The sequence below is a fragment of the Pipistrellus kuhlii genome, unplaced genomic scaffold (genome assembly GCF_014108245.1).
Source record: "Pipistrellus kuhlii isolate mPipKuh1 unplaced genomic scaffold, mPipKuh1.p scaffold_m20_p_69, whole genome shotgun sequence".
Classification (NCBI taxonomy): domain Eukaryota; kingdom Metazoa; phylum Chordata; class Mammalia; order Chiroptera; family Vespertilionidae; genus Pipistrellus; species Pipistrellus kuhlii.
In genome coordinates, this window is record NW_023425572.1 from 432,175 (window position 1) to 456,985 (window position 24,811).

Genomic DNA, 24,811 nt, shown 5'->3' on the forward strand with positions numbered 1-24,811 from the left:
CACTCCTTTCCTACTCTCACTCACTTCCTCTCCCTCAGCTCCGTCCTGCCAGCTGCCATCTTTTTCCTTCTCTGGTCTCTGATAAATTTCTTATCTCCATTTCATTTAGCTCTTATTCTGGAGAATTCTCTTGTTTTTCCTTTTGGGGCTTGTATTTTTGTCTACCCATTTTGGATGCCTGTTTGGCTTTGTGTCTATGTATTAGGTAGATCTGCTATGACTCCTAATCTCTGGTGCAGGACAATGTCAGATCCTGTTTGTGACTGGCTCTGAGTACCCTGCTTGGAGCTATCAGCAATCCACAGCTTATGGCTTTGTATTCTGGGGCTGGGTACCCTTGGGAAGGACAAGCTGTGCACCAAAGTGTGCTTTTCTTAGCCACAGGCCCAGAAGATTAGGCAAAGACTCAAAGCCTCCAGAAATCCACCTCTGCCTATAGTCTATTATTCAGTCTTGATTAGCTTCATGCTATCAACCACAGGGTGGGACTAGAGGTTTTCTAACAGGGTAGGACAATTTCTTCCTCCCCCCCCATTCCCCCCCCCCTTCACCCAGGGCCTGGATGGTGAAGGTTTGCTGGAGAAAGTTGTCCTCTGAAGTATGTGAGAATGACTCAGCACAGGAAATCAGAGTGGCTGCCTTCTGATCTCTAACCCCCAAAATTCCAACCCTAGATTATCCTCACACAGCTCTAGTCCAATTTGCCCTTTCTCTGCCAAAGCCCAAGGTAAGTGACTGCACCTAAAATTTTATGCATTGGCGCTTCATGGGAGTGCCTGCATTTCCAGCCATCTCTCCCTGGCAGACAATTCTGCTGCTTTTCACATCCTGATGTTATGTGGCCACCTTTCTCAGTTCTGGTGCTCTGGGCTAGGGAGCCCAGCTTGGGTAGACTCTAGCGTTCTCAGTGGGAACCCCCCACAGCTGTAATATCCCTCTGGAACTTCAGGTGCCGTCTCTGGGAGCCTGGCCAGCCCTTTCATGCCTCTGCACTTCCTACCAGTCTCTATGTGGTCTCCACTTTCTGTTCTTGGTTTTCAGGGTTCTCTCCAGCTAGTCTTCAATTGATTATTCAGGATAGTTTTTCTATATTTGGGTTATAATTCCAGTTTGGTCCTGGGAGCATGTCAGTGTAGCTCCAACTTACTCTGCCACCATTTCGGAACTTGATAATATCTTTATTGTTTAAAGTGAGTTTCTTGGTTAAAAATAGTATAGGATTGATGAGCCTGGAGTTGTTCTTGTGAAATATGAGTGTGACCAGTCTGTTTAAAGGGGCTGCAAATCAACAGAGCTGGGAATATTGGAACAGCTCTGAAATAATGAAGGAAACAGAGCAACCAACCCACACAAAGAAGCATGGCAGCAAACCCAGTTGATGACTTAAGGTCAAGCTGAGCAAGCTGGAAACATAGGCATTGGGTAAAATTCTAAGTGGAGGGCTGCCGCTGCCTATAAAGTTCACAGTACATGCTGAAGATCATGTCAGAGGGAGTTCAAGGACAGAATCCAGCTACAAAAAATAAATGAGAAAGGAGGCTGGGACTCTGTGACACTGTCTTGAAGAACAGGGTGTCTGTTTCTGGGAAATTGGGTGGAACTATCAAGGAAATGGGGCATCAAAGTCAGAGGGGATCTTCTCCAAGGCCAAATTGACAGTGATACCCCAGCTCCTTTTATTGGCTCCTGGATTGTGTGTCATGTGGGATGAGCTGAGCCAGCAAGCGACAATTATATAAGTTCAACTTCAGTTGGCTGGTTATGTCAACTGTGGAGGCAGAAGTGTGAAACTTTGAACTTGGAGGTAGTGTATAGATGTGGAGAGGTGTAAATTAGTTAAAGAGCATTGTCTCATGCACTGAGAGGCCACCAGTTTGATTCCTGGTCAGGGCACATACCCAGGTTTCCAACTCAATCGGCAGTGCGGGGTATGCAAGAGCAGTAGATTGATGTGACCCTTTCACATCGATGTTTCTCTCTCCCTCTCTCTCTAAATCAATAATAAAAACAATGAAAATCAACAGGACTTGGTGATCAATGGGCATGGAGGGTGAGGAAGACATGAAACATGAATTTCTGGTTTTTGATTCATAAAACTGGTTGGATAGAACAAGGTTCTAGGGAGAGATAGTGCAGTTTTGGACATGTCAAATTTGAGCTGTTCTTTAGGCATCCTAGAGGTAGGTATATGGGGCTGATCTCAGCAGAGAAATTATATGTAGATATTTAAATTTGGTGACAACTGCACAAAATGGTGGAGGAGGGGATGGCATTGCCTAAGAAGAGATTAGGAAAAAACTGAAGTGGTCAATATCCCCAAAGCTGCTGTATGCCAAGATGAGGCCAAACATCAATGGGAATATGTACTAATGCAGACACTACTTTTCACACCAGTGAGCACTGTTTGAGCAAAGACACAGAATGCCTGATGGAGTGTGGGAAGGTATGGAGGTATAATGGGAGCTGAGGAAACAGACCATCTGAACAACCTTCTGAGAAACAACAGAACAGAAGAGGTGAGAGAGGGCAGATGCTGAAGGGAGAATAAATTTAGCGGAGGGGTGAGATAAGCTTTATTATCTGAAATATTTGGCTGAAACTGAACAGCTTTGAATGAACATTAAAAAATTGAGCTTTGGGAATAAGTACACCATGCAAAAGAATCAATGTTCATTATTTTCTGTGTCTCTCCTTAACTGGTGACTGGCTTTCAGTCATGACATATTTACTTGTTAATTACTATACTACCTATTTGACTGTACTTTTATAATTATCTTAGAACATGGCTGAAAAAGATCCAAAGAACCTGAATTCCTTTCATGAGTTACACATATTAAGACAGGACAACTACATTCTTGATTGTGAATCCCACAGTAAGAATGATACTCATGGGAAAGGGATTTGGCAAGTTCCATGTGTCTCCCTTTTTATGCTCCTACTATAATCACAAGCAACTATGTTCTTCAATATATTTTTTAAAATTATTTTAAAACGAAGGTAGGCTACTCTCTGAAGTGTATAACATGCCCCTTAAGATTACTTGAAAGGTGATTAATTATAGCAGTGTCTGTTCAGTTTCAAAGTTCAAATTAAAGGTACTTCAAAACTCTTAGTAAAGGGAATATATTTTATATACCTGTCACTTATGAGGAGGGCTGATTCAAGCCAAAATTCTGAAGGTGGCAAAGCTAACCATTAGAACTGGCACACCCTACTATAATAAAAGAATCATCTAATAACCCTTAGTGGCCCTGTCTTAAGTATTCTAATTCTACATGAGTTCTGTGCTTTCAGAATTGATATGGTTCCAAATTGGAAAGGACTTGAGAGCTCACCGAGGCTATGAGGGGACATGGCTGAGTGGTCAGTGGGTGAAGAGAAAGTTAGAGCATATACTGGGGGCTAAAGGCTGTCAGTCCAGTGTTGTATCTGCTGCAAGAAGAGTTTGTGAAGTACAGCATGAGCCAAATGCAGCTCCATGCCTGTTTGTAAAGTTTCATTGGAACACAGCCTCGCCCATTTATTTATATTCTTCATCTGTGGTGGCTTTCGCTCTACAGCTGGAGAGCTGAGTAGTTTCCACAGAGATAGCGTGGCCTTCAAACCCTGAAATACGTCCAGGTGCTGAGCCCAGTGACCACAGCATTGGCTGCGGATCCTGGTGGCACTTTAGAATCACTTCCCCCAACAGTACAGGGTGCTAGGCCACACTCCAGGCTTTCTCCCCAATCTTTCAGGATGGGACCTAGGAATCAGCATTTGTAAAAAACAAACAGCAAAAAAAAAAAAAAAAAACCAGTGGTTTTAATGCTCAGGCAGTTAAGCATCACTGCATTACATCAGGCTGCTTCTAAAGCACATTACCTTGAAAACACATTTCAGGATCTAAGTACATTTTTATAGGGGATAGGAGACTGGATAAAACCCTCCAGAGCAGCTCTTCTAAAAAATTTGCAGGTATCAGAATCCCCTGGAGGGCTTGTTAGAGCTCACCTTGCTGGGCTCTGCCCTGCCCCCCGAGGTTCTGATGAGTAGATCTGGGGTTGGGCTGCAGAACTGGCTTCTCCACCAAGCTCCCAGGTGGTGCTAATGCCACAGACCCATGACCACACTGCGCAGCACCGACTTAGATCAAAAGGGCCTGCGTCTCTAATGAGAGAGAAAGTAAAGTCCTGTGAGCCAGAGGATGGGGCTGAGAGATTTATGGGCCAACTGCTGGGATTGTTCCAGACCACACTGTACCGACCCTCACTCCTCTGCTCATATCATCCTTGCCTCCCTCCACCGCCCCCCCCCATTCCCCCTCTGATTCAAAATCGAGCTATTCTCACTCCAGGTCTCAATTCCCATATAGGTTCTCTTTTATTTATTTTTAATCCCTGGGTGCTGTTTCGAGTCTTTTTGACTGAAGGGAAGTGGGATGGTAGACGTGAGCAAATTTCAAGAACAAAGAAAAACAAGTTATATGTTGCAAAGTAGGACAAAAAGAACACAGAAGTTGGATAAATATTTCTGGACATGGTGACTGTGAAAACACTAACTGAAGAAAAGGCAACAGAGACAGGCAGAGACAGAGGACCTTGGAACCACAAAATTACTTTATTTTGAACCAGAAAACAACAGCAATGGTGAGAATAGTCTGGGCCGAGTGAGGGCTTGGCAGTGGGACTCTAGTACCAGGGACTGAATCTGTCCAGGTGAAAGGAGCAGGCTAGAGAGCTGACTTTCCACTTACAAACTCGGCAAACCACCACCGGATCTTCATTCCACTCATCAGTGGATTCCTATTTACACTAGCTTGGACTGCTTTTCCGATTTCAGGTTTTGTAAATAATTTTGAAAGTGAAGGCACCACTGCAGTGAAGATTTTGGTGTGCCATTTTCTTCTCTTTTTGATAAAGCAGGAATTGAATCAGTGATAGGAAAAGTAGAAAATATTTGTGAGTTCTGCTCTAACAAATCCCCAAAGAACAAGAGTTTCTCATGCACGGCACCCCTCGTATTTTCGGCCAGACGATTCTTTGTGGTGGGGGCTGTGCTGTGCATTGTAGGATATTGAGGAACATCCCTGGTCTCTGCTCATCAGATGCTGGTAGCAACCCTCCCGAGTTCGAACAACCAAAAATGGCTCCAGACATTGACAAATCATCTCCTTGTGGAGAAGCACTCTTGAAAACAGCTTCCGTCCCCCATTCTTGTCTTTACATTCTCTTTAACATTTTATAAGGGTCGGCCAGATAGATCAACTTCCCAACACCAAAAGCTCATGTCCATGAGCATATATGTGTCTCTGCAATCAATGCCTACATGCCTGGAGCCAAATGGCATTTCACGTTCACTAGAGGGCGCTCGTTGGGTTCCGCAGGACGTTTAGGGTCCATACGCCAATACCATAATCAAATGCCTGTTGATCATCTGCCCTTCTCCAGCAGAAACCTCATTAATATTTGCAGCCAGTTTTTGAAGTCCTTTTCTTTAAAAGCTGGAGAGAAAATCTTCATTCAGGCCCTTTCTCGTTTTAGTCCACTGGGATCCCTACTTGCCAGCCATTTTGACATTGGAACCAGGTTTCTTCATTTGTTTCTGAGTGTTGTTTTTGTGTGTTGTTTTCTTAATGAGGACTGGCTGTGTCGTAATTTGTGAGGCTCAGTGTAAAGGAAAACGTGGGCTTTTGTTCAACAAGCAGTAAGGATCTCAGGATGGCAACAGCACGGTTCACATAAGCATGATGTCGGACGTAGGAGGCTCAGCTGGCACTGCATCAAGTTTGTTGTTTTCATTTAAGTGGCACGGCCATCTCTTTCTCCCTTTAATTACGATGCTTCTTCTGAAGGACTTCAAAAACAAACACCACGACCGACCCCAGTCCATTCAATGAATTGTACTGTGGCAAGTGTATATAGCATATATTTTTCAGACTTTCAAAAAAAAAAATCCACACGGAAATCTTTTCTACATAATTACAGCAATGAAAGTAAACAATGTGGCCTTTCACCATATACATATTTTCTTGTAAATATGACAACATGGACATAGTAACTGCTACTATCCACAATGTTTTTAAGTTAGCAAACAGACTTCCACAACAAAATTATAACATACTTCCTTGTCCTTATAAAAATAGTCAAAACATCACTGAAACAGCTTGCAGTGAACATTTGAGTAGTAACTGCTTTATATTGAAAAACATTATGTTTGTGGAAATATTGTCCTTCTGGTAAATGCTTTACATTAGCATCATAAGGCAAACTGTAGCATTTATTGGTACCTGGAGACTATGAGTTTTACACCCTTTTATTTAAAACCTGTTAATGTACAAAGTGCATTAAAATATGTTATCCAAACTACTAAAAACAGTATGTAAAAATTACTAAGACAACACTCTCAGTTTATTCCGGGAAAGCACATATTGTACACATTATTTTATATTATAAAAAAATCATATTGAGTTTCCAGAGAATGATTTTTTTCCCCATTGAGGTGTCCATCTTTTAGATGTGAAATTGTCCTAAGTAACTATCAAAATATTCATCTGGGTATAAATAATATAGTAAATATATAGACTCTATCTGTTAAGAAAAAGGAGAGCATCTGCCAGTGAAGAGGACAGAGGCACAGGGAAGCCACCGTGAAGTCCAGACTCAAAATCACATCATGTGACGCTGAGACAGCGGGTCTGTGAATGGAGTGCAGGGGGACAATTGCTTGATTTGGTTAAAAACAGAATCACTACAGACAAAGCTAAATCCACCAGTCTGTTCAGGCAAAATGGCCGACCCAGGAGCCCGGATCAATATTTTAGCAAGTGAAATGATTTATAGGTGTCATGCTTTTGCCAAGGAAGAACCATTGCCAAATCCCAGGTCCAATGAATGGAACTTACTTCATGGACCATTCCAAGGTGTCAGTTCAGCATGCCAAGAGCCCCGCCTTAGCAGATTCTATTGGCAGGCTCCAGTGTGGGAATAGCAAATTTGATTTTTTTTTTTTTTTTGTCTTACAACTCTATGGTAAACTATACTAGAATATACAGAGGGACGTCTACAACTTTCAAGATGTGTTTAATAAATGTCAGTTTATAGTAACGTTTGAGGCACGTATACTAACAAATAGTACTTTATGCAACGTCCCTTGTCATTATCAACTCATAAATAGTGTTTGGGGGATGACTTATATTTGGACATGGGAAGTGGAAAGTGGGGCCATGTGTCAATGTCCTGGAGAGAAAAATCAGTGCACAGTGGTGCTATTTGTGATAGAAACTATTTCCTCAGCTCCAGTGACAAAAGAAAAATGATTTGGGGGTGGGGAAGGATAGGACAGCTATTAAATGTAGTGAAGAAATCTCAGACCTAAAGAAATGATTAAAAGAATGACATAGATTGATATCACGAAATAGAATCCTACTTCCAATAGAACACGAATCAGCTTGAATTTCTGAATAATCAGTAGGATTCCAAGTGACTATTTTCAATTGCAGTATCATTATTAATGTTCTCGCAGAATCCTTAATCCTGGGAAGAGCAGGGTAAACTATGACCGAAGGTACCAGAATCTTTCCATCATTATCCCACCAGCCATTAGGAGGCAATCAAAGATTTTGCTGTGGCAGATTCCAATATCTTCCCATTCTCTCTTTCTCTCTCCATTGTAGTTGACCTAATAAAAGCTTCCACCATCACAGTTAAAACACCTCAACATAGAAATTCCATTTACTTCCCTATTAGGTTCAAAACTATGTTTTATGTTTAAAGTAGTTGCATATTCTGTTATGTACAATTATAGACTGTGATGAGATAAAGGTTGTAAAGAGCTGATAAGTGTATGGGCCTCTTCATGTGCAACACCAAATAATTCCTAAAAGACTTGGAATCCTGATTATGTTTCTTTTATAAATAATCTATAATTTTTCCTGTAAATACAAAAGGAAATTTGAAGAACGTATTAAAGACTGTACTTGATACAAAATACAGTAAGTGGGAGGGGGCTGGAAATAGCCCATTTGGAAACCTATCATAGCTGATTTCTGGATACTTTTTGGCGAGATTTAACCACACTCTGGAAGCCTGTGCTTGCTCTGCCCCCTACATAGTGGCCACAAGCCTTTCTATTGCCCAGAAAGCACCCCCATGTGGCCAGGTGCTCATGGCAGCTGCTCTGTGCAGTCCAGATGGTCTGGGATGGGAAGCCCAGTTATAATGGTCAGACACTTGTTCCACACGGTGAAGGTGGGGCACACAGGCTGCGAGAATGTGACGTCGAAGGTGTAGAGGTGGACGGAGTTCAAAGCATCGTAGAAAGCGACGGAGCCATTATCATAGTCCAGCAGGATGCCCACCCGCCGGAGGTGAGGGGATGGGTCAATGGGGATCTCCTTGCTGTTGTGTCTCACCACCCAGTTATTGTGGCAGCGGCACAGTGCCCAGGAAGCAGAGTTCTTCCCGATCCACTCGTGCTTCGGGGCCGATTTGTATGCAAGGCCAATGGCATACCTGTAGCAACAAGACAGCAGAAGCAATGAACATTGAATTTTTCAGCTGATGCCATGCCTGTCACTTCCCACAACTTCAAGTGCACTTCGCAGAAGGTAAGCAGGAAGGATGGTTTTCACCTATGGGCATCAGTTCCTGGTTACCACTCAGCCTCACTTTTCTCATCTATAACACAGGGACCATGACAGTCTTCATCTCAGGGTTGTTTTAAGGAGTAAAGGCAAGAATACATGTAAAGCCGAAACCGGTTTGGCTCAGTGGATAGAGCGTAGATCTACGGACTGAAAGGTCCCAGGTTCAGTTCTGGTCAAGGGCATATACCTTGGTTGCGGGCACATCCCCAGTAGGGGGTGTGCAGGAGGCAGCTGGTCGATGTCTCTCTCTCATCGATGTTTGTAGCTTTCTTTCTATCCCTCTCTCTTCCCCTCTGTAAAAACTCAATAACATATTTTTAAAAAAAATACATGTAAAATCCTGGACACAAAGCCTGGCCTGGAACATTCAGTAACTGTTAATTATTTTTGCCCAATGACACATCTATAATAATAAAAACGTAATAAGCTGATTAGACCAAATGTCCTGCTGGACAAAGCTGCAGCAGGCGGGGCCCGCAGCAGAGGTGGCAGAGGGGCTGGGGCCAAGGCCTTTGCATGAATTTCATGCACTGGGCCTCTAGTTAATAAAGAACAGATTCAGAATTTAAACCTAGGATGACTCAAAAGGCCACAAACTTAAACAATGTTCTCTAATGCTTTCCTTCACCAGAAATTGTGGAATTCATTACTGCCAAGAGCCCTTCTGCTTATATTTCCTACTACACTGAAAATTGTAAATGTCTGAGCAGAGGATATCCTGATGTTCTCTCACTGCTCAAAACAATGTTAATTCTTTTGGCAATATTCTAAACTTCTTAATCTCCTTTTACCCCACGAAGGTATGGCTCCATAATATTTGTAGTATTTCAGTTATGAAGATAGGTGAAACCATCCTTCTAATAAAGAGTGAATGATCCAGCCCTGGCCAGTGTGGCTCAGTTGGTTGGAACTTTGTCCCATGCACCAAAAGGTTGCTGGATCGATTCCTAATCAGGGTACATGCCCAGGTTGCAGGTTTGATCCTTGGTTCGTGTGTGTGCAGGAAGCAACTAATCAATGTTTCTTTCTCTCTCTAAAAAAAAATCTATAAAAACATTAAAAAAAAAAAAGAGAGAACGATTCAGTTCAACTTTTAATATGTTATAGCAGAAACTAATCTAACTAGATGTTGACATAAGTACCATACCCAATGCAGAGAAAAACTTCACTGGTCTTTGATAAAATTACATTCTTTCAAAAATCACATGTTGGGTCTGGAATACAATCACTTTAAGAGTAGCATGTTTAAAACGGACTATAACACACCATCATCGATTTCAAAGAAATGGAATTGATAATCCATTAATCTCAGTGTGCCAATCTGTTTACCTCCCCTTCAGCCTCCTCTTCCCTTTCATATATCCTGCCCTACATCGTAGGGAGAATCCTAGGGCTACCTTTTCCAGAATCTTCTTTTCAGTAGGAATCTGGATCAGGGTATGCCATGGCAAGTCCCTGGCATAAGATCCAAAGGTCCTAAGAGGGCCGGGGGGGGGGGGGTAGAGTGCACTCTTTTCCAGATAGCAGAGGCAAGACTTCCAGAAGCTTCTGGGTGAGCTCGGGCACACTTGCATCTGGGCTTGGGGAGCCTTCTAGCACCCCATAGCATTTCAAGACTTCCTAGACGGGCACAGCAGGCTCCCTGACTCATGCTGCTGGCCCTTGGCGGGCTTCAGGTAAGCCTCTGGTCCCTGCATCCATGTGGAGAACCTAAGGTAGTTCTGTCTTTCTGTTGAGCCCTAACTGAAACACTTTGAAATGTTTTTGTTTTGCAGTTGTGTGTATTTTCCTCATGGAGGGCCTCTACGCGCTGGTAGACACCCTTGCCATTTCCCTCCCCCCCCCCCCCCACATAATTTGGAACCTATAGCTGCATCACAAAATAGACATATGTCTGTATTGTTTCCTTGCTGCTGCACGTCATTTTTCTTTTTTATTAAAGAAATTTGGCTTTGTTCCCCATTTGAACCTTAATGGAACCCCCTATGAAGTAGCTGCTGCAGCTATGACTGACTTCATTCAGCAAATGGGGAAAAACAGAGAAGGCTAAAGTTAGCAGCAAAATCCAGGATCTCACTCTCTTCCCCTTGACTTCTGTGAACCCATGTTTACTTAACACCATTTCATCAAAATCAAGTGCACATGAACAGCATCAGAGAGTAAGAAAATAACTATGTGTACAGTCCATTAAGCAAAGGAAAATACCATTATATTATCATTAATCTGAAAACCTATGCACATATTTCTACTGAACTTGAAAGGAGCAGGCAGAAGGTAATGTTCCATTAAGTTACACAGTGAGACTCAGAGAATTAAAAATGTATAAAAATTGGGTTTCTCAGAGCAATGTTAACATGCCCCATTGCATGGATCACAACATACATGTTAATGTAAAGTCAAGACTATATTTCATAAGAAAATATGTGTCATTAGCTGTTGCAAATCAAGGTGTCACAGGAATTTGATTGTAAGGGTCACCCCTTGCTCACTAAAACCTCCCAGGAAATGTTCAACCATGTTCTACATGAGAATTTTTCTGAAATTGACATAATCATGTTTGCAAAAATCCAGTGTGGCAATTAATTTTAAATTTCCTCCCCCTCATGAGTTGGTTTTGACATCTGGCGGGTGTTTTCAAGGTAATGCTGATCTATGTTTATATAACTGAAGTGGTCTGGTGGAATTTCCCGTACCATTCATCAATGGGAATGAGATCATAATGATCAGGTATAATTTATCATAAGTAATTATTAATGAGCTTGTAATTATTTAGACACTGGTTTCCATCCCAGATTAATATAGCACATTAATTAAGTAGTAAAGTTTGCTCTTTTGCACCTGCAAAAATTCATCGTATTTTCCTTTGGGCTTTTATCTTGCTCCAGTGTAGCTAAAAACTGTAAATGCCAGCCTGGACCAGAGCTGAGTGGGGTAGAAGGATTCGTTTTCCATCCTCCAGCAGGATGTTGGGACAGGAAAAGGTTCTGAGCAAAGAGAATTGTGATGCTCACAACAGAAGAAATCTACTTGGTTAGCCAATGTAGGTACCACTGTTGGGAGAAATGAGACACCTAAGCTTATGATTTCACTTAGATGTCAGTTGACTTGTGCTAATGCTATAAGGCACTTAGGCACAATGTATTATTTGCATAAATTTGAATTGAAAACTTTTTTTTATAATAAATGTTTTAGCATCTTTATCTCAAAATTGCACTGTTGTAATACTCATCATCATTAGGTTGTGCCCTTTTAAGCCTTTTCTAAAGCAAGGATTAAGCTACTACTCATTAAGCACACCACTGTAAGCCCTAAAGAGTAATTATAATGTTTTGAAAATATAGCATGATGGTTAAGAGCAGGGAGCAGCAAACTACAACTCACAGGCCAAATCTGGCCATCTGCTTCTTTTTATAAGTGAAGTTTTATTGGTGCACAGCCACACCCATTTCTGGACATATGGTCTATGGCTGCTTCTCCGCAACAAGTAGAGTTGAGTTATTGTGACAAAACTCACCTGGTCTGCAAAACCAGAAATATTGGCTCTCCAACCCTTTCCAGGCAATGTTCGCAGACCCTTGGTTAAGAGCTTGCATGCTGATTGCAGACTTCCTAACTCTGCTATCTATGAGCTTTGTGACCTTGGGTATGTGCTTCAGTCACCCTCTCTGTAAAACAGGATATTAGCACCTACCTTTGTAGGGTTCTTAGAATAAATGAGTCAACATTTGTAAAATGCTAAGGTTAGTGCCTGGCACATAGTTGTGCTAGATGAGAACTGGTTAAATAAAAATAAAATGGCTCCCTTTTTGTGTAATAGCAAACAGGTATTCGTGAGACAGCTGGCAAGAGTAAGGCGTGAAGTTTGTGGCTCTGGAATAGGCACAGTCAGCTTTCTGAGGTTAACTTGGTCAGGTAAACTAGTTCCTACATAGACTGCACCCTGACCTTTTAGGCTAAAGTTCCGAGGCTGGATCTACCAGTCTTTGTGAAGAGATTCCCAACCTATGATAACCACCTCCCCACAGCCTTCAGCTCTCTGCCATTTGCACCAACTAGCCCAGTCTAAAATCACATAATGTACAAGACAATAGAAAGTCGTCTGGTTTTTTTTTTTTTAAAGAATGAAGAGTAATGTTTTACAGTAGTTACTGGCAAACTTTCCACACAGGGCCAGAGAGTTAATATTTCAGCTTTGTGGACCATAGTATTCTGTCTTAACTGCTCAATTCTGCTATGTGGCTCAAAGGCAGCTATAGACAAGATGGGAAAGAATGGGCGTGACTCTGCTCCCATAAACCTTTATTTACAAAAACAGCTATAAGCTGCTGACCCATGTTTTAAGGAATGAAAGAGCCGTGTAAGCATACTAGCTCTCCCCAGGGATGAGAACTCTATCTTCTTAGCTGCCATTCTTGCCATAAATGAAAAATGGATAGACAAAACAAGTTATTTTTCTTATTGGCTGAATAGATTAGATGATTCCTCTTCTCTCCTCCACGGGAGGAATATACTTCCTGCACCATTGGCTTTGGGCTTGGCCATGTGACTAGCCAATGAAAAGTTAGCGGACATGATGCAAGCAAAGGCTTGAAGTGTGCTCGTATCGTCGGGCTTGTATTCTTGGGCTCCTGGAGAAGACCACAGCCTGGGTAGCTCACACATCCAAAGAGGATGAAGAGACATAGAACAGCCCTAAATCCAATCTACAGCTTAAAGCAAAGTCCCGCTGAGATTAGCCTTGCTCAGCTGACCCACAGATGTGGGTGTTAATGAGCAATAATAAATGATTGTTGTTTGAAGCCACTGAGTTTTGGCATGTTTGTTATGCAGCATAACTAGCAACGGCTGACCAAGGTTTTCTACATATAATTCTTCAAGATGGACCCTGGTATATATAGGTTGATGCTCTGACAAAGTATAGAGTGAAATGTGCCTTTTTATAATTGGAGATAATAGATATAATTGCCTACCATGTGCTTCCACTTATGACTACTTCCCAGTAGTGCCGGCCACTGTCAATGAACACGTTCCCAGCTACGCCGTAGCTCCCTTGGCTGGTGAAGCGTTCGGGTGTGTGACTCTTCTTGGATGATGACTCATCACGTTCTACTGTCAAGTTATCATGAGACACCTTCAGCTTTCGATGTGCAGATTTGGGATCCAGTTTAAATGGTTGGCCTAGAAACAATTTACAAAACAAAAAGAGGAAGAGGAAAAGGATGGTTTATTTACTAAAAACACAGTCATGACATGTCTCAATGATATATTCCACAGAATTAAACTTGGTGCATGTCTTTATTCATATTTTTCCTACTTAATCTCTAAAAACATTTGTCAGTGAAAAGAGTGAGAGGAGAAATTAGCTTCATGGTTAAGCATGTGTCTTAATCACAAATATCAAGAGTCAAATAACGTCATTTGACTTCTGAAGTCAAGGATATGGGTTAAATGAGGGTCCCCCTGAAAAATAGTTATTGCTCCTGTTCACTGGCTGCTGGCAATCCTCTAACATGTCACCATACTGACAGACTCCAATTTGCTTTCTCTTGGGAGGTCTTACGTAAAGAAATACCATGTCATATAACATAATATTTCCAGATCAAAAAGATGTAAAGAAAAAAGAGGATAAAACAAAACACATGTGAGTAGAGACACACAGAGAGAGACGACAGGATTATGAGACATGTGTATAAACCAGATCATTCTTTGTTGCGGGGCTGTCCTGTGCATTGTGGGATGGTTCCTATCATCCGTAGCCTCAAACTACTAGATTCCAGTAGGTATCATCCACCTTGGTTGTGACAACCAAAAATGTCTCCAGACATTCCTAAATGCCCCACCTGGAGAGTGAAGCACAATCATTTTTGAGAGCCACAGACCTAGGCAGGTATCTGAAGTAAATAAAAAGTTCCTGAGGAAAGAGTTATTAATTTGATAATCTGTTAGAGAAAACAATATCATCTGTCATGTACTGTGTCAGAGCCCTAACTATGTCTCAGACTTAAATATACCTATGTATATGCCCCAATTCTCACAAGAAGCCCTCCAGGATTATTTATTTTAAAAACAGAGTCTGAAGCACAGAGAGATTAATGACCTCACAGCCCTTAAGAGTATGAATCAGTTTTCGAACCCAGAGGTGTCTGATGCAAAATGCACTAGTCTCCGCTGACTCTCCATTTGCTTCTGAGGCTGTGAGTGATGCCTGAGACAGAGGAAAAGAAAAGAATGGGGGTCAGAGAAGGGAGAGACAAAAGCTCTGCAGAGCTCATTGCACTTACTGTTTGTCTTCAACTTCCCGGGCTCGCTGCTGCGGCTGCCCGCCTGGTTGATGGCCTTGACGATGAAGATATACTTGGTGCCGCTCTGCAGACCATGCACAGTATAGTGGTTCTGCTTGATGTTGGGCACGATCATCCAACTATCAGCTGAGTTACACAGACCTGCAAAGTCAACCAGATGTAGTGCAGTTCTTTGGTGCAAGCACAGGGCAACGTTTGCATAATTTTAGTTTACTTGACCCATAAATGGTGTGCTTTGTCACTTCTTAGGGAGATAACAATATACTTGAGTGCTCGGTGTCTTGCCTCTAGTAGGTCAACCTATATAATAAAGAGGTCATATGCAAATTGACCCTCACACCCTCGCACAAGATGGCCATCCCCATGTGGTCAAATATAGTCACCACAAGATGGCTGGCCAGGGTGGGGGAGTAGTTGGGGACAACCAGGCAAGCAGGGGAAGGCAGTTGGGGTGACCTGGCCTGCAGGGGAGGAGTTAGGGGTGACCAGGCCAGCAGGGGAGGGCAGTTGGGGGCGACTAGGCTGTCAGGGGAGTAGTTAGGCGTCAATCAGGTTGTCAGGGGAGTGGTCAGGGGGTGATCAGACTGGCAGACAGGCAAGTGGTTAGGAGCCAGCAGTCCCGGATTGTGAGAGGGATCCTAGATTGAAGAGGGTGCAGTCTAGGCTGAGGGACAATCCCCCAGTGCACAAATTTCATGCACTGGGCCTCTAGTTATTATACACTGAGTGGCCAGATTATTATGATCTCTGAATGCATAATAATCTGGCCACTTAGTGTGTGTGTGTGTGTGTGTGTGTGTGTGTGTGTATGTATGTGTATATATATATATATATATATATATATATATATATATATTAGAGGCTCGTGCATGAATTCATGCATTGGTGGGATCCCGCCAGCCTGGCCAGGGGGAGGGGACATGGGCGATTGGCCCTACTGGTCGAACTCCTGGTTAGGTCAAGGGGACAATTTGCATATTAGCCTTTTATTATATAGGAAATACACTAAGTGATTTTTATGTATTATTATGCATTCAGAGATCATAATAATCTGGCCACTCAGTGTACATTCTTATTGTGTTCTCTAAATGGGAAAACCACTTAAAGTTATTCTATTGCAAATTCTGTTCAATATAAATAAGAGCAGCAAAGATGGTTCTGTCTGGGACCTTAAGCACAGATTCCTCCTCCCACCCTTGCCCCCATTTTTATTATGATGACTATTAAATATTTACATCTCATCAATTCTGAGATTCACAGAAGGTGAGAAGAGACCCCACTGCTGTATGAGAAGTTGACTTTATTTCTGCAGATGTAGTAGATTGCATTTTTATCTCTAATTCATCACCCCACCCAGGATCCAGACCTAAGTGACTTGGCAGTTGGTTTCTCTAAAGCAAGCATGTCAAACTGGCAGCCCACAATGACTATTTTTGTGGCCCAGACAATATAACAGTATGCAAGAAACATTTTAATAAAAATTTTATAACTTAATTTTTACAATATCCTGTTATATATAATCCTATATAATAAAAGCATAAAATGCAAATTGACCAAACGACAGAGCAACCGGTTGCTATGACATGCACTGTCCACCAGAGAGCAGACACTGAATGCAGGAGCTGCCCCCTGATGGTCAGTGCTCTCACAGGGGGGGGTGTGCAAAAGCTGGGCTCACTGCTGGAGAGCACAGCAGAAATGGCGGGAGCCTCTCCCACCTCCCCAGCAGATGGTAAGGAACAAGGGGTCCCAGACTGTGAGAGTCGCAGACTGTGAGAAGGATGCCTGCCTGCCAGCTTAGGCCTGGTCCCTAAACCAGCAGGTGGACATCCCCTGAGGGGTCTTGGACTGCAAGAGGGCACAGGCCGAGCTGAAGGGTGTCTCCGCCCCCCCCCCCCCCCCCCAAGTACAGGAATCTCATGCCAGGCCTCTAGTTATTAATAATAAACTACAATGTTTGCTAATGACTGATGACTATCATCGTGTTGCTTTCATTTCCCTTAAACGCCTTAGGTGCAGGCACACCATTTCTCTCCACTAACACCAGCAGCGAATATTTTAGCAGCCGATGGCTATGTCATTAGTCTTGGACTGACTTGTTTGGTGTGCACAACAGGAAATATTGTGCTTTTGGAGAGCAAGAAAAATAGGTTTATTTACATTATGCTTATTCATTTGTGCAGTTATTCAATGTCTGATAAGTTAATGTTCAAGAAAAAAGATTTTTATTAAAATGTTCTATTTTAGCCGAAACCGGTTTGGCTCAGTGGTAGAGCATCAGTCTGCAGACTGAAAGGTCCCAGGTTCGATTCTGGTCAAGGGCATGTACATTGGTTGTGGGCACATCCCAGGTAGGGGGTGTGCAGGAGGCAGCTGGCCGATGTTTCTCTCTCATCGACATTTCTAGCTCTCTATCCCTGTTCCTTCCTCTCTGTGGAAAATCAATAAAATATATATATTTTTAAAATGTTCTATTTTATGTTAATGATTACTCATTTATTTCAGCTCTTTGTACTCAGCATGTCTCTATTGAAATCTACATTTCTATAAAAATTAAAGCTTTTGTTTTTGTGTGGCCCACATAAACTTAAACCTTATTTGGCCCATGTTAGCCATTGAGTTTGACATGCTTGCTCTAAAGAGACAGGCTATATTCCCTTATCACATGACTTTGGATGGCCATGTGACTTGCTTTAAGCAATAGGGTGAGGCCGAAATATCAAGGTGCCAGTTGTAAGAGTAGGCATTACCAGGCCTTGAGAGCTTCTGTTGCCCTCCTGTGCTTCTGCCATTGCCATGGGAGAACATTCCCCAGAAAACAAAATGAGGCACAAGAACAGCTCTACCAGAGGACACTCCTCTGCAGAAGGGAGAAGATAAGAGAATCCAGAAAGTTGAAGATAGTGTAAGAAACCTCTGGGACAATTTCAAGCGAACCAACATCAGAATTATGGGGATTCCAGAAGAGAGAGAGCAAGATACCGAAAGAGTACTAGAAGAAATAGTGACAGAAAACTTCCCCCACCTGGGAAAAGAAATAGACTTACAAGTCCAGGAAGCGCACAGAACCCCAAACAAAAGGAATCCAAGGAGGACCACACCAAGACATATAATTAAAATTCCAAGAGCAAAAGACAAAGAGAGAATATTAAAAGCAGCAAGAGAAAAGCAGGTAGTGACCTATAAAGGAGCACCCATAAGATTGTCAGCTGATTTCTCAACAGAAACCATGCAGGCCAGATGGGAATGGCAAGAAATATTCAAGGTGATGAATAACAAGAACCTACAGCCAAAAATAATCTACCCAGCAAAGCTATCACTCAGAATCAAAGGACAGATAAAGAGCTTCACAAATAAAAAAAAAGCTAAAAGAGTTCATCACCACCAAACCAGAATTATATGAATTGCTGAAGGAGGTTATTTAGTAAGAGGAAGAAGATAAAGATAAAAATTATGATCAACAAATACGTAGCTATCGACAAGTGAATCTAAAAACCAAGGGAATTTAAAAATCTGATGAACAATATTAACTGGTGAATATAATAGAATCAGAGGTATGGAAGGGGAGTGGACTGACGATTCTCAGGGAAAAGGGGAGTGGGGGTGCGGGAAGATACTGAACAAAAACTGTGCACCTATGGATGAGGACAATGGGGGATGGGGAAAGGACAGAGGGTGGGGTGGGAACCTGGTGAAGGGGAGCAATTAAGGGGGGGGGAAGAGGATCACATTCGTAATAATCTGAACAATAAATATTTATTTAAAAAAAAAAAAAAAAGAACAGCTCTATTGCCCAGTCAATGCAGGAGGGAAGCCGGCAGAGACTGGCCAATCCTAGCTAACTTCTGATACGGGAGCTAAGACAGTGATCCCCGCAGTTGTTTGTGACGCAGCATTAGTGTGGCCACAGTTAACTGATTCCACAAGATATTATGTTCCTAAGAGCACCCTGCAACAGGGGCACCAATGGGCAGCTCAGGGCCCAGTATGGGACTTAGAGCATCCACAGGGATTCTGACCAGCTGCATCTCTAGAATGACTGGTTTCAGAGTAGAGGGGGCTGTGCGCTAGCTGCACTCTGCAGGATGTGGGTTGGGGAGCAGGCTGAGGATTTATGATGCTTGGAAGAACACGCAGGAAAAAGGAAGCCCATTTGGTTTTGCAGCTGGCTGATGCCGAAAACATCTCTTTGGTATTGGATCCAACTCTCCTCTTTCCCCTGTCCACCCATCAATCTCCGCTCTAATAGAACCTTTCCCAGCTCCCTGGTGACTGGGCTGTCATGAAGTTTCCTGATTCTGGTGAGTTTCCTTCACCAGGTTTTGGTAGAGGGGCTCTGAACTCACCTCTCCATCCTTCCCTTTCAGTGGGTTTGTAAGTCAAAGGGTTAGTTCTTTTCATCTTGAGGCAACCTTATACCTTACCATACTCTCAAGAAGCAGTCCCTTAATCTCTCTTTGGTCTCGCCTCTTTGAGTATCTAATACAACATTCCGGTAGAAATTTACGCAAGCATATCCACATCAACCCCCAAATATTTACATTGCATTTCAAGGTATTCACATCCCGAGAAGTCTGTCTTTAAGTCCTACTAAATACTTTCTCCAACTTTGGAGTTAAACATGGCTCTGGTAGTCTCATAGCTGAGAAGAACATAAAAGTATTTTGTCAATTGTGAAAATTCCTCTCATGTGAGTTGTATCTTGGGTGCACCATATTTTCAGACACACTTTGTAATTGGCCTTGTGAACTTTCTATCACCTCTTTGCATTTCCACCGGGAACATTTTCACCAGGAGGTCTGCCAGATTTGACAAAGCCAGCATGAAGCAAGGAAAGAATGTGCAATTCGGAGAAGAGGTTGTGTGTGTGTTCATGTTTGGAGAGATAGCAGGGCAGTTAAGGCATCATCCACCCCTTACCCCTATCCCCTAATTCCCCAACTCTTAGCTTTCTGTTTTCCCAAAAATTTTTACTTGTGCAAGACCCAGGAAAACGTCCACAAATAGTTTGGTAACATGAGACTTTCCTTACCACATATAATTTTTGCTAACTTCTCACCTTACCTTTTCCTCCAACATAGCTGTAATAAGCTCAATACTTCTGGATAGTGCCCCAGCCAAATAGTAGATTTTGATCCAAGCAAAGAAGGGTCGTTTTGAACTATGAGCTCTGGGCCCTAAGAAACCTGTACCTCACTTTGGATATTTAATAATAATATTACAATAGCAATAAGATAAAGCGACGAGCTTTTCTATTGCCTAGGATTATCCACTCCTATTCTAAACCTTTGTCAACAGCACTCAGGCCCAAATGAAAACAATAACAGCATCCAGTACAATCAAGGAGAATCCTATCAATGCCACTGCATTTACACTGTTTCTGTTTAATTGCATATGTTACAGTAAAATGACTATTGTGGTCAAAGAAAGCAAATGTAAAAATGTTTCAATAAACTTTACATAGCTGTACAACCCAAAGCTGGGTTTAATGTGGTAGGGGACTGCTTTCAGCAACATCATAAAGCAGATGTCTGGAAATGCTGCAAATTGCAACTTGGCCTACAATCCAAAGTCTGAACCCAACAAAAAAAGATGTAATGCCGCACAAAACTTTTCCCAACCAAAAAAAGGGGACCCTGACTATCCCTCATTACTTTGAAGAGGTCACTGATTTTTTCCCTTGAATATTAAAAGAACAAAACGTTTATGAAGTAGTAACATTTCATTGCATAGCTTTACACTGGGACAATGGAGTTTCATGAATACTAACAACTATTACTGTTTAGGTTTACTTTTATGTTATAACTATTGCCAAGGTAATAATTGAGAAGTTGATTAAAAATGCCAAGAAAGCAACATTGACCGCTTTCATGTGGGGGATGGAATAAGTGGGATGTCTCGGAGCGCACCGTTATTGCGTTGCTAGCGTTGGTCTTGCGCCAGCACCACTTAACTTCCTGCACATGGTGCCAAGCGCCAGACTGCTCTGCCTCGATACCCCACTGTGTCAGGTCTATGGACCAGGTTTTAGTCATCTCTTTATGAAACACCCACTAACCATCCCAACTGAAACGTCACTTTGCTCCAAATTCACTTTCAATCATCTTCCAGGGTATTCCAATATTCACCTTTTCCAGTTCCACTAGAAGTATTAAAACAATGGGACGTGGAAGATAATTAAACATAATAAAATGTAATGGAGTTTTTCAATTTGGTACATTTTTTCTCATTCACAATGGGTCAGAAGCATGTCCATACTGCTGCTCATTACTTACACTGGGGATTTCATAGCCTTGTATAACACTGTCATCTTGCCATAAAACATTATATGTAAGACATTATGCAATATGCACACCCTTCAGAGAGGCCACACACTAGCTTTTAACATCCTTTGTCTGACAGACTGGACAGCAGTGAACATTCTTTTCCTCTTTCTCTATAAAAATAGTATCTGTTTAATAACTTTCATGACTGTTTTCAAAATGACTAAAATAAATTAAAGACAGATAACTAACTTGCCATAAAATATTGCAGAAACGAATCTCTTGACTTTTGCTAATAATAAAAATAGGCTGCTGGTAAAAGGCACCAATTTCATATTCTAAATGATGCATTCAAAGTAGTTTTAGATAAACAACATGGGCAACACTGTAAAAATAAATACATATCTATTTGTTAATAAATTCATTAACACTTGTAATCATGAGTGTTAATAAAAATGAAAAGTAAGACATTAGTAATGTCATTAATTTTGCATTTGAATGTATGAATTTGATTAATGGGGATCTTTCTAGAAGATTAAAAGCCCCATAGATATATAATTATCCTTCATTAAAGTCAGTTGGGGGATTAACTAGAATTTATTCTGACAAGTGAAGGATTCATGAACTAGAGACAGTATAAAATTTCCTAGTGGCATAAGGAGCAGATGTTTAACATTACATCTTGCCATTCTATATAAGATCTGCAAAGGATATTCCTCCAAATGATAGGGCAGATGGGAAAGCAACATTCAAGGAAGGCCTTTCACATGAAGATCATGTAAAATGCTATCATGTAGATAATCCTGGTAAATTACATTATTAACCTTTATCATATCATAGAAATATTAGCCTTTAAAAATGCAATAATGGATGAATATAGTCTGTATTTTTGTAGGAATAGTAACTTTGAATATCTATGTGATACCACTGCAGTAAACATAGAGCTAAGGCCTTTGCTTTTGTTATCTCAACCATATGAGGTTAAACATTACCTCTTCTTACAGATGAGAAAACATTCAGAAGGTGTTAAATTATTTGCCCCAAATTATAGAGCTAGTGAGGTCCAAAGTTGGAATTCACATCCAGGTCTCCCTCAGTCTCTACAAATATGTATAGTATTAAAGAAGAAAGTGGTAAGGGGGAGAGATCAACCAAAGGACTTGTATGCATGCATATAAGCCTAACCAATGGACACAGACAACAGGAGGGTGAGGGCCTGAGTGGGGGGTTGGAGGAACAATGCCGGGGATAAGGACACATATGTAATACCTTAATCAATAAAGAAATTTAAAAAAAGAGAAAAGTAATCTGAAAATGCTTGATTCTCAGTTATCCTTTTACTTAAATTATTTTTAATTTTTATTTTTAACAGTTTGATCCTGTTGTCATCAAGACATCACTGCATTGGTTTAATGCGCATTAAAGAGATGAATAAGTCCCAATACCAACAAGCTGATGAGAGCACCCCAATTAGATGAGCACCTGAACTTTCACTGTTTTCCATCTGTCCTCGGAGAACGGGCCTTTCTGGCACTCTGGGTAAATAAGGCAGGTCCCTAATCTTCATTAAGCCATTTGCATTTATTTTCTTGTGGTAACTGTTTCCAGAGATAAACACCTTATCTAGAATCACCCAGCATAAAACTCATAATGAGTTCATTATGCTCAGTAATGTTGCTGTTGTTGGATTTCTGTACGCACAGCCCTTTCTCACCTATTTCATTTCTATGTCTTGTTTGGTATTATTTCCCATGCAAATGGCATGGAGGTCAAGTTAGTCACATTTAGCCACCTAAGAAACTCTTAGTTTCAAGCAATAGATATATTCCTTTCGTTGGGGCTCATCCATGGGATTTGCTTGGACAATGGCACGCCAAAGACAAGGGCTTGGAAAACGCGTGTGCAATTGGGCCTGCCCTTACACCTTCACCTCTGCAGTCACCAGGAGAACATGTTTGAACTCAATTGCAGAAGAGAGCTGATTAGCAGTTGAGTTGCTCCAGTTATCAGCCTGACATGCGAGGGAACCTAACCAAGAATAGCAGGACCTCTTAGCTGCCCCCAGTGGATTCCAGATGCATAAGCAATAAACATTAATTATTCTACTCTATTTAGGTTCTGTGGTTTGGACTACTCAGCGAAAACCAACTGATACAAGGCCCGTCAGTCCAGGTCAAGGCTATACGTACTGTATAAATGCTCATGGTAATTTGATCCAAGAAATTTCAGGAGAGACATAACCACCTATGGTGGACATGCCCTTGTGTGGCCTTCATAATCACCACTCTATACTATTCATCACTTTGTATAATCCTCTCCTTGAGGGTAGGCATGACCTATGACCTGCTTCTAATCAACAGATATGGCAAAGGACAAATGTCTTATCTATCATTCCAGTAATATTACATTATATGGCCAAAGTGAAAGGAGTTTGCAGATGTAATCAGTTGACTCTGAGTTAATCAAAAGAGAGAATGTTCAGGGCAGGTCTAAGCTAATCAATCAAGCTCTTTAAAGAAGGGTTTAGAGGTGAGAGAGTTGAAGTAGCAAAGCTCTCACTGTCTCTTCCCCCACCCCCTCTCTAGGCTTTAGAAGAAGCAAACTTCCATAAATTCCACAACAACGACATAAATTCTGACAGCAACCTGAGGGAGCTAGGAAGTGAATTCTTCTGTAATTGGACCTCCAAATGACAATGCGGCCCAGCCAATAGCTTGCTTTCAGCTTTATGAACCCCGGTATACTGTGCCCAGAAGCCTGACCCATGGAAACTGAGATAATAAATGGGTGTTATTTTAAACTGCTAAGTTTTGGAAAATTTCTTACACAGCAATAGAAAACTGATGTGATTTTTTCCAGGATCTATTTAGCAAAAACAAATTTAGAGAACTATAACATTACTTAGTGGGCTAAGAAGCATCCTTTAGGTACAACATGACTCCAAATGTTTCGTTTTCTGGTTGCATTATTCACTCATTAACAAATGGTGCTTCTATCAGTCCTCTGTGTACTTTCAGAGAACCTTTTCTGTTTTTTTGACACAATACTCATGATCCCAGTTCACTTTTTGCAACAAATCATCCCTCCACTTTCTTTATTTCTTCTTTTTTAAAATCCTCACATGAGATATTTTTTCCATTGGTTTTTAGGGAGAGTGGAAGGGAGAGGGAGAGACAGAGAGAAACACCGATGTGAGAGACACAATTCGTTTCCTCCGGCATGCCCAGGACCAGGGCCAGGAGGCTGCAACTGAGGTATGTGCCCTTGACCAGAATTAAACCCAGGACCCTTCAGTCCACAGGCCGATGCTCTATCCACTGAGCAAAACCAACTAAGGCCCCTCCATTTTCTATCTGCTCTTGTCAGACCTTCATGCTGTACTTTTCTGATTGTCTTGGAATTTCTGAACATCTTTCAAATTTCATCATTTTTTTAAATGAATGTGTGATACAATCTCTGGTAAGATTTTCATAAAAGCTCCTAAGGCAAGCCAATTAGGGAGTGAAGGGCAGAGGGTTAAGGAAAGAAAGCTGGAAAAGAGGGATATGAGGAAGACAGGGAGAACCACTTGTTGGTATGGGTCATTCATACTTTAGTCATTTAGAAGCGGGGTCTTTTGG

The 24,811-nt window shown here is 41.6% G+C and overlaps 1 protein-coding gene across 4 annotated transcripts in view; it reads right to left on the bottom strand.

The window, feature by feature from the left end:
- Positions 1-4,576: 4,576 nt before the first annotated feature.
- The window catches only part of MID1 (midline 1), a 336,706-nt gene continuing 316,471 nt past the window's right edge, over positions 4,577-24,811 (bottom strand). For all 4 annotated transcript variants that reach the window (XM_036420484.2, XM_036420488.2, XM_036420483.2 and 1 more), the window contains exons 8-10: positions 14,908-15,069; positions 13,597-13,804; positions 4,577-8,492 (exon numbers count right to left, since the gene is read on the bottom strand). In XM_036420484.2, the coding sequence (XP_036276377.1) occupies positions 8,144-8,492; positions 13,597-13,804; positions 14,908-15,069 (719 nt within the window). In that variant the 3' untranslated portion in view covers positions 4,577-8,143. The remainder of the gene's footprint in view (positions 8,493-13,596; positions 13,805-14,907; positions 15,070-24,811) is intronic.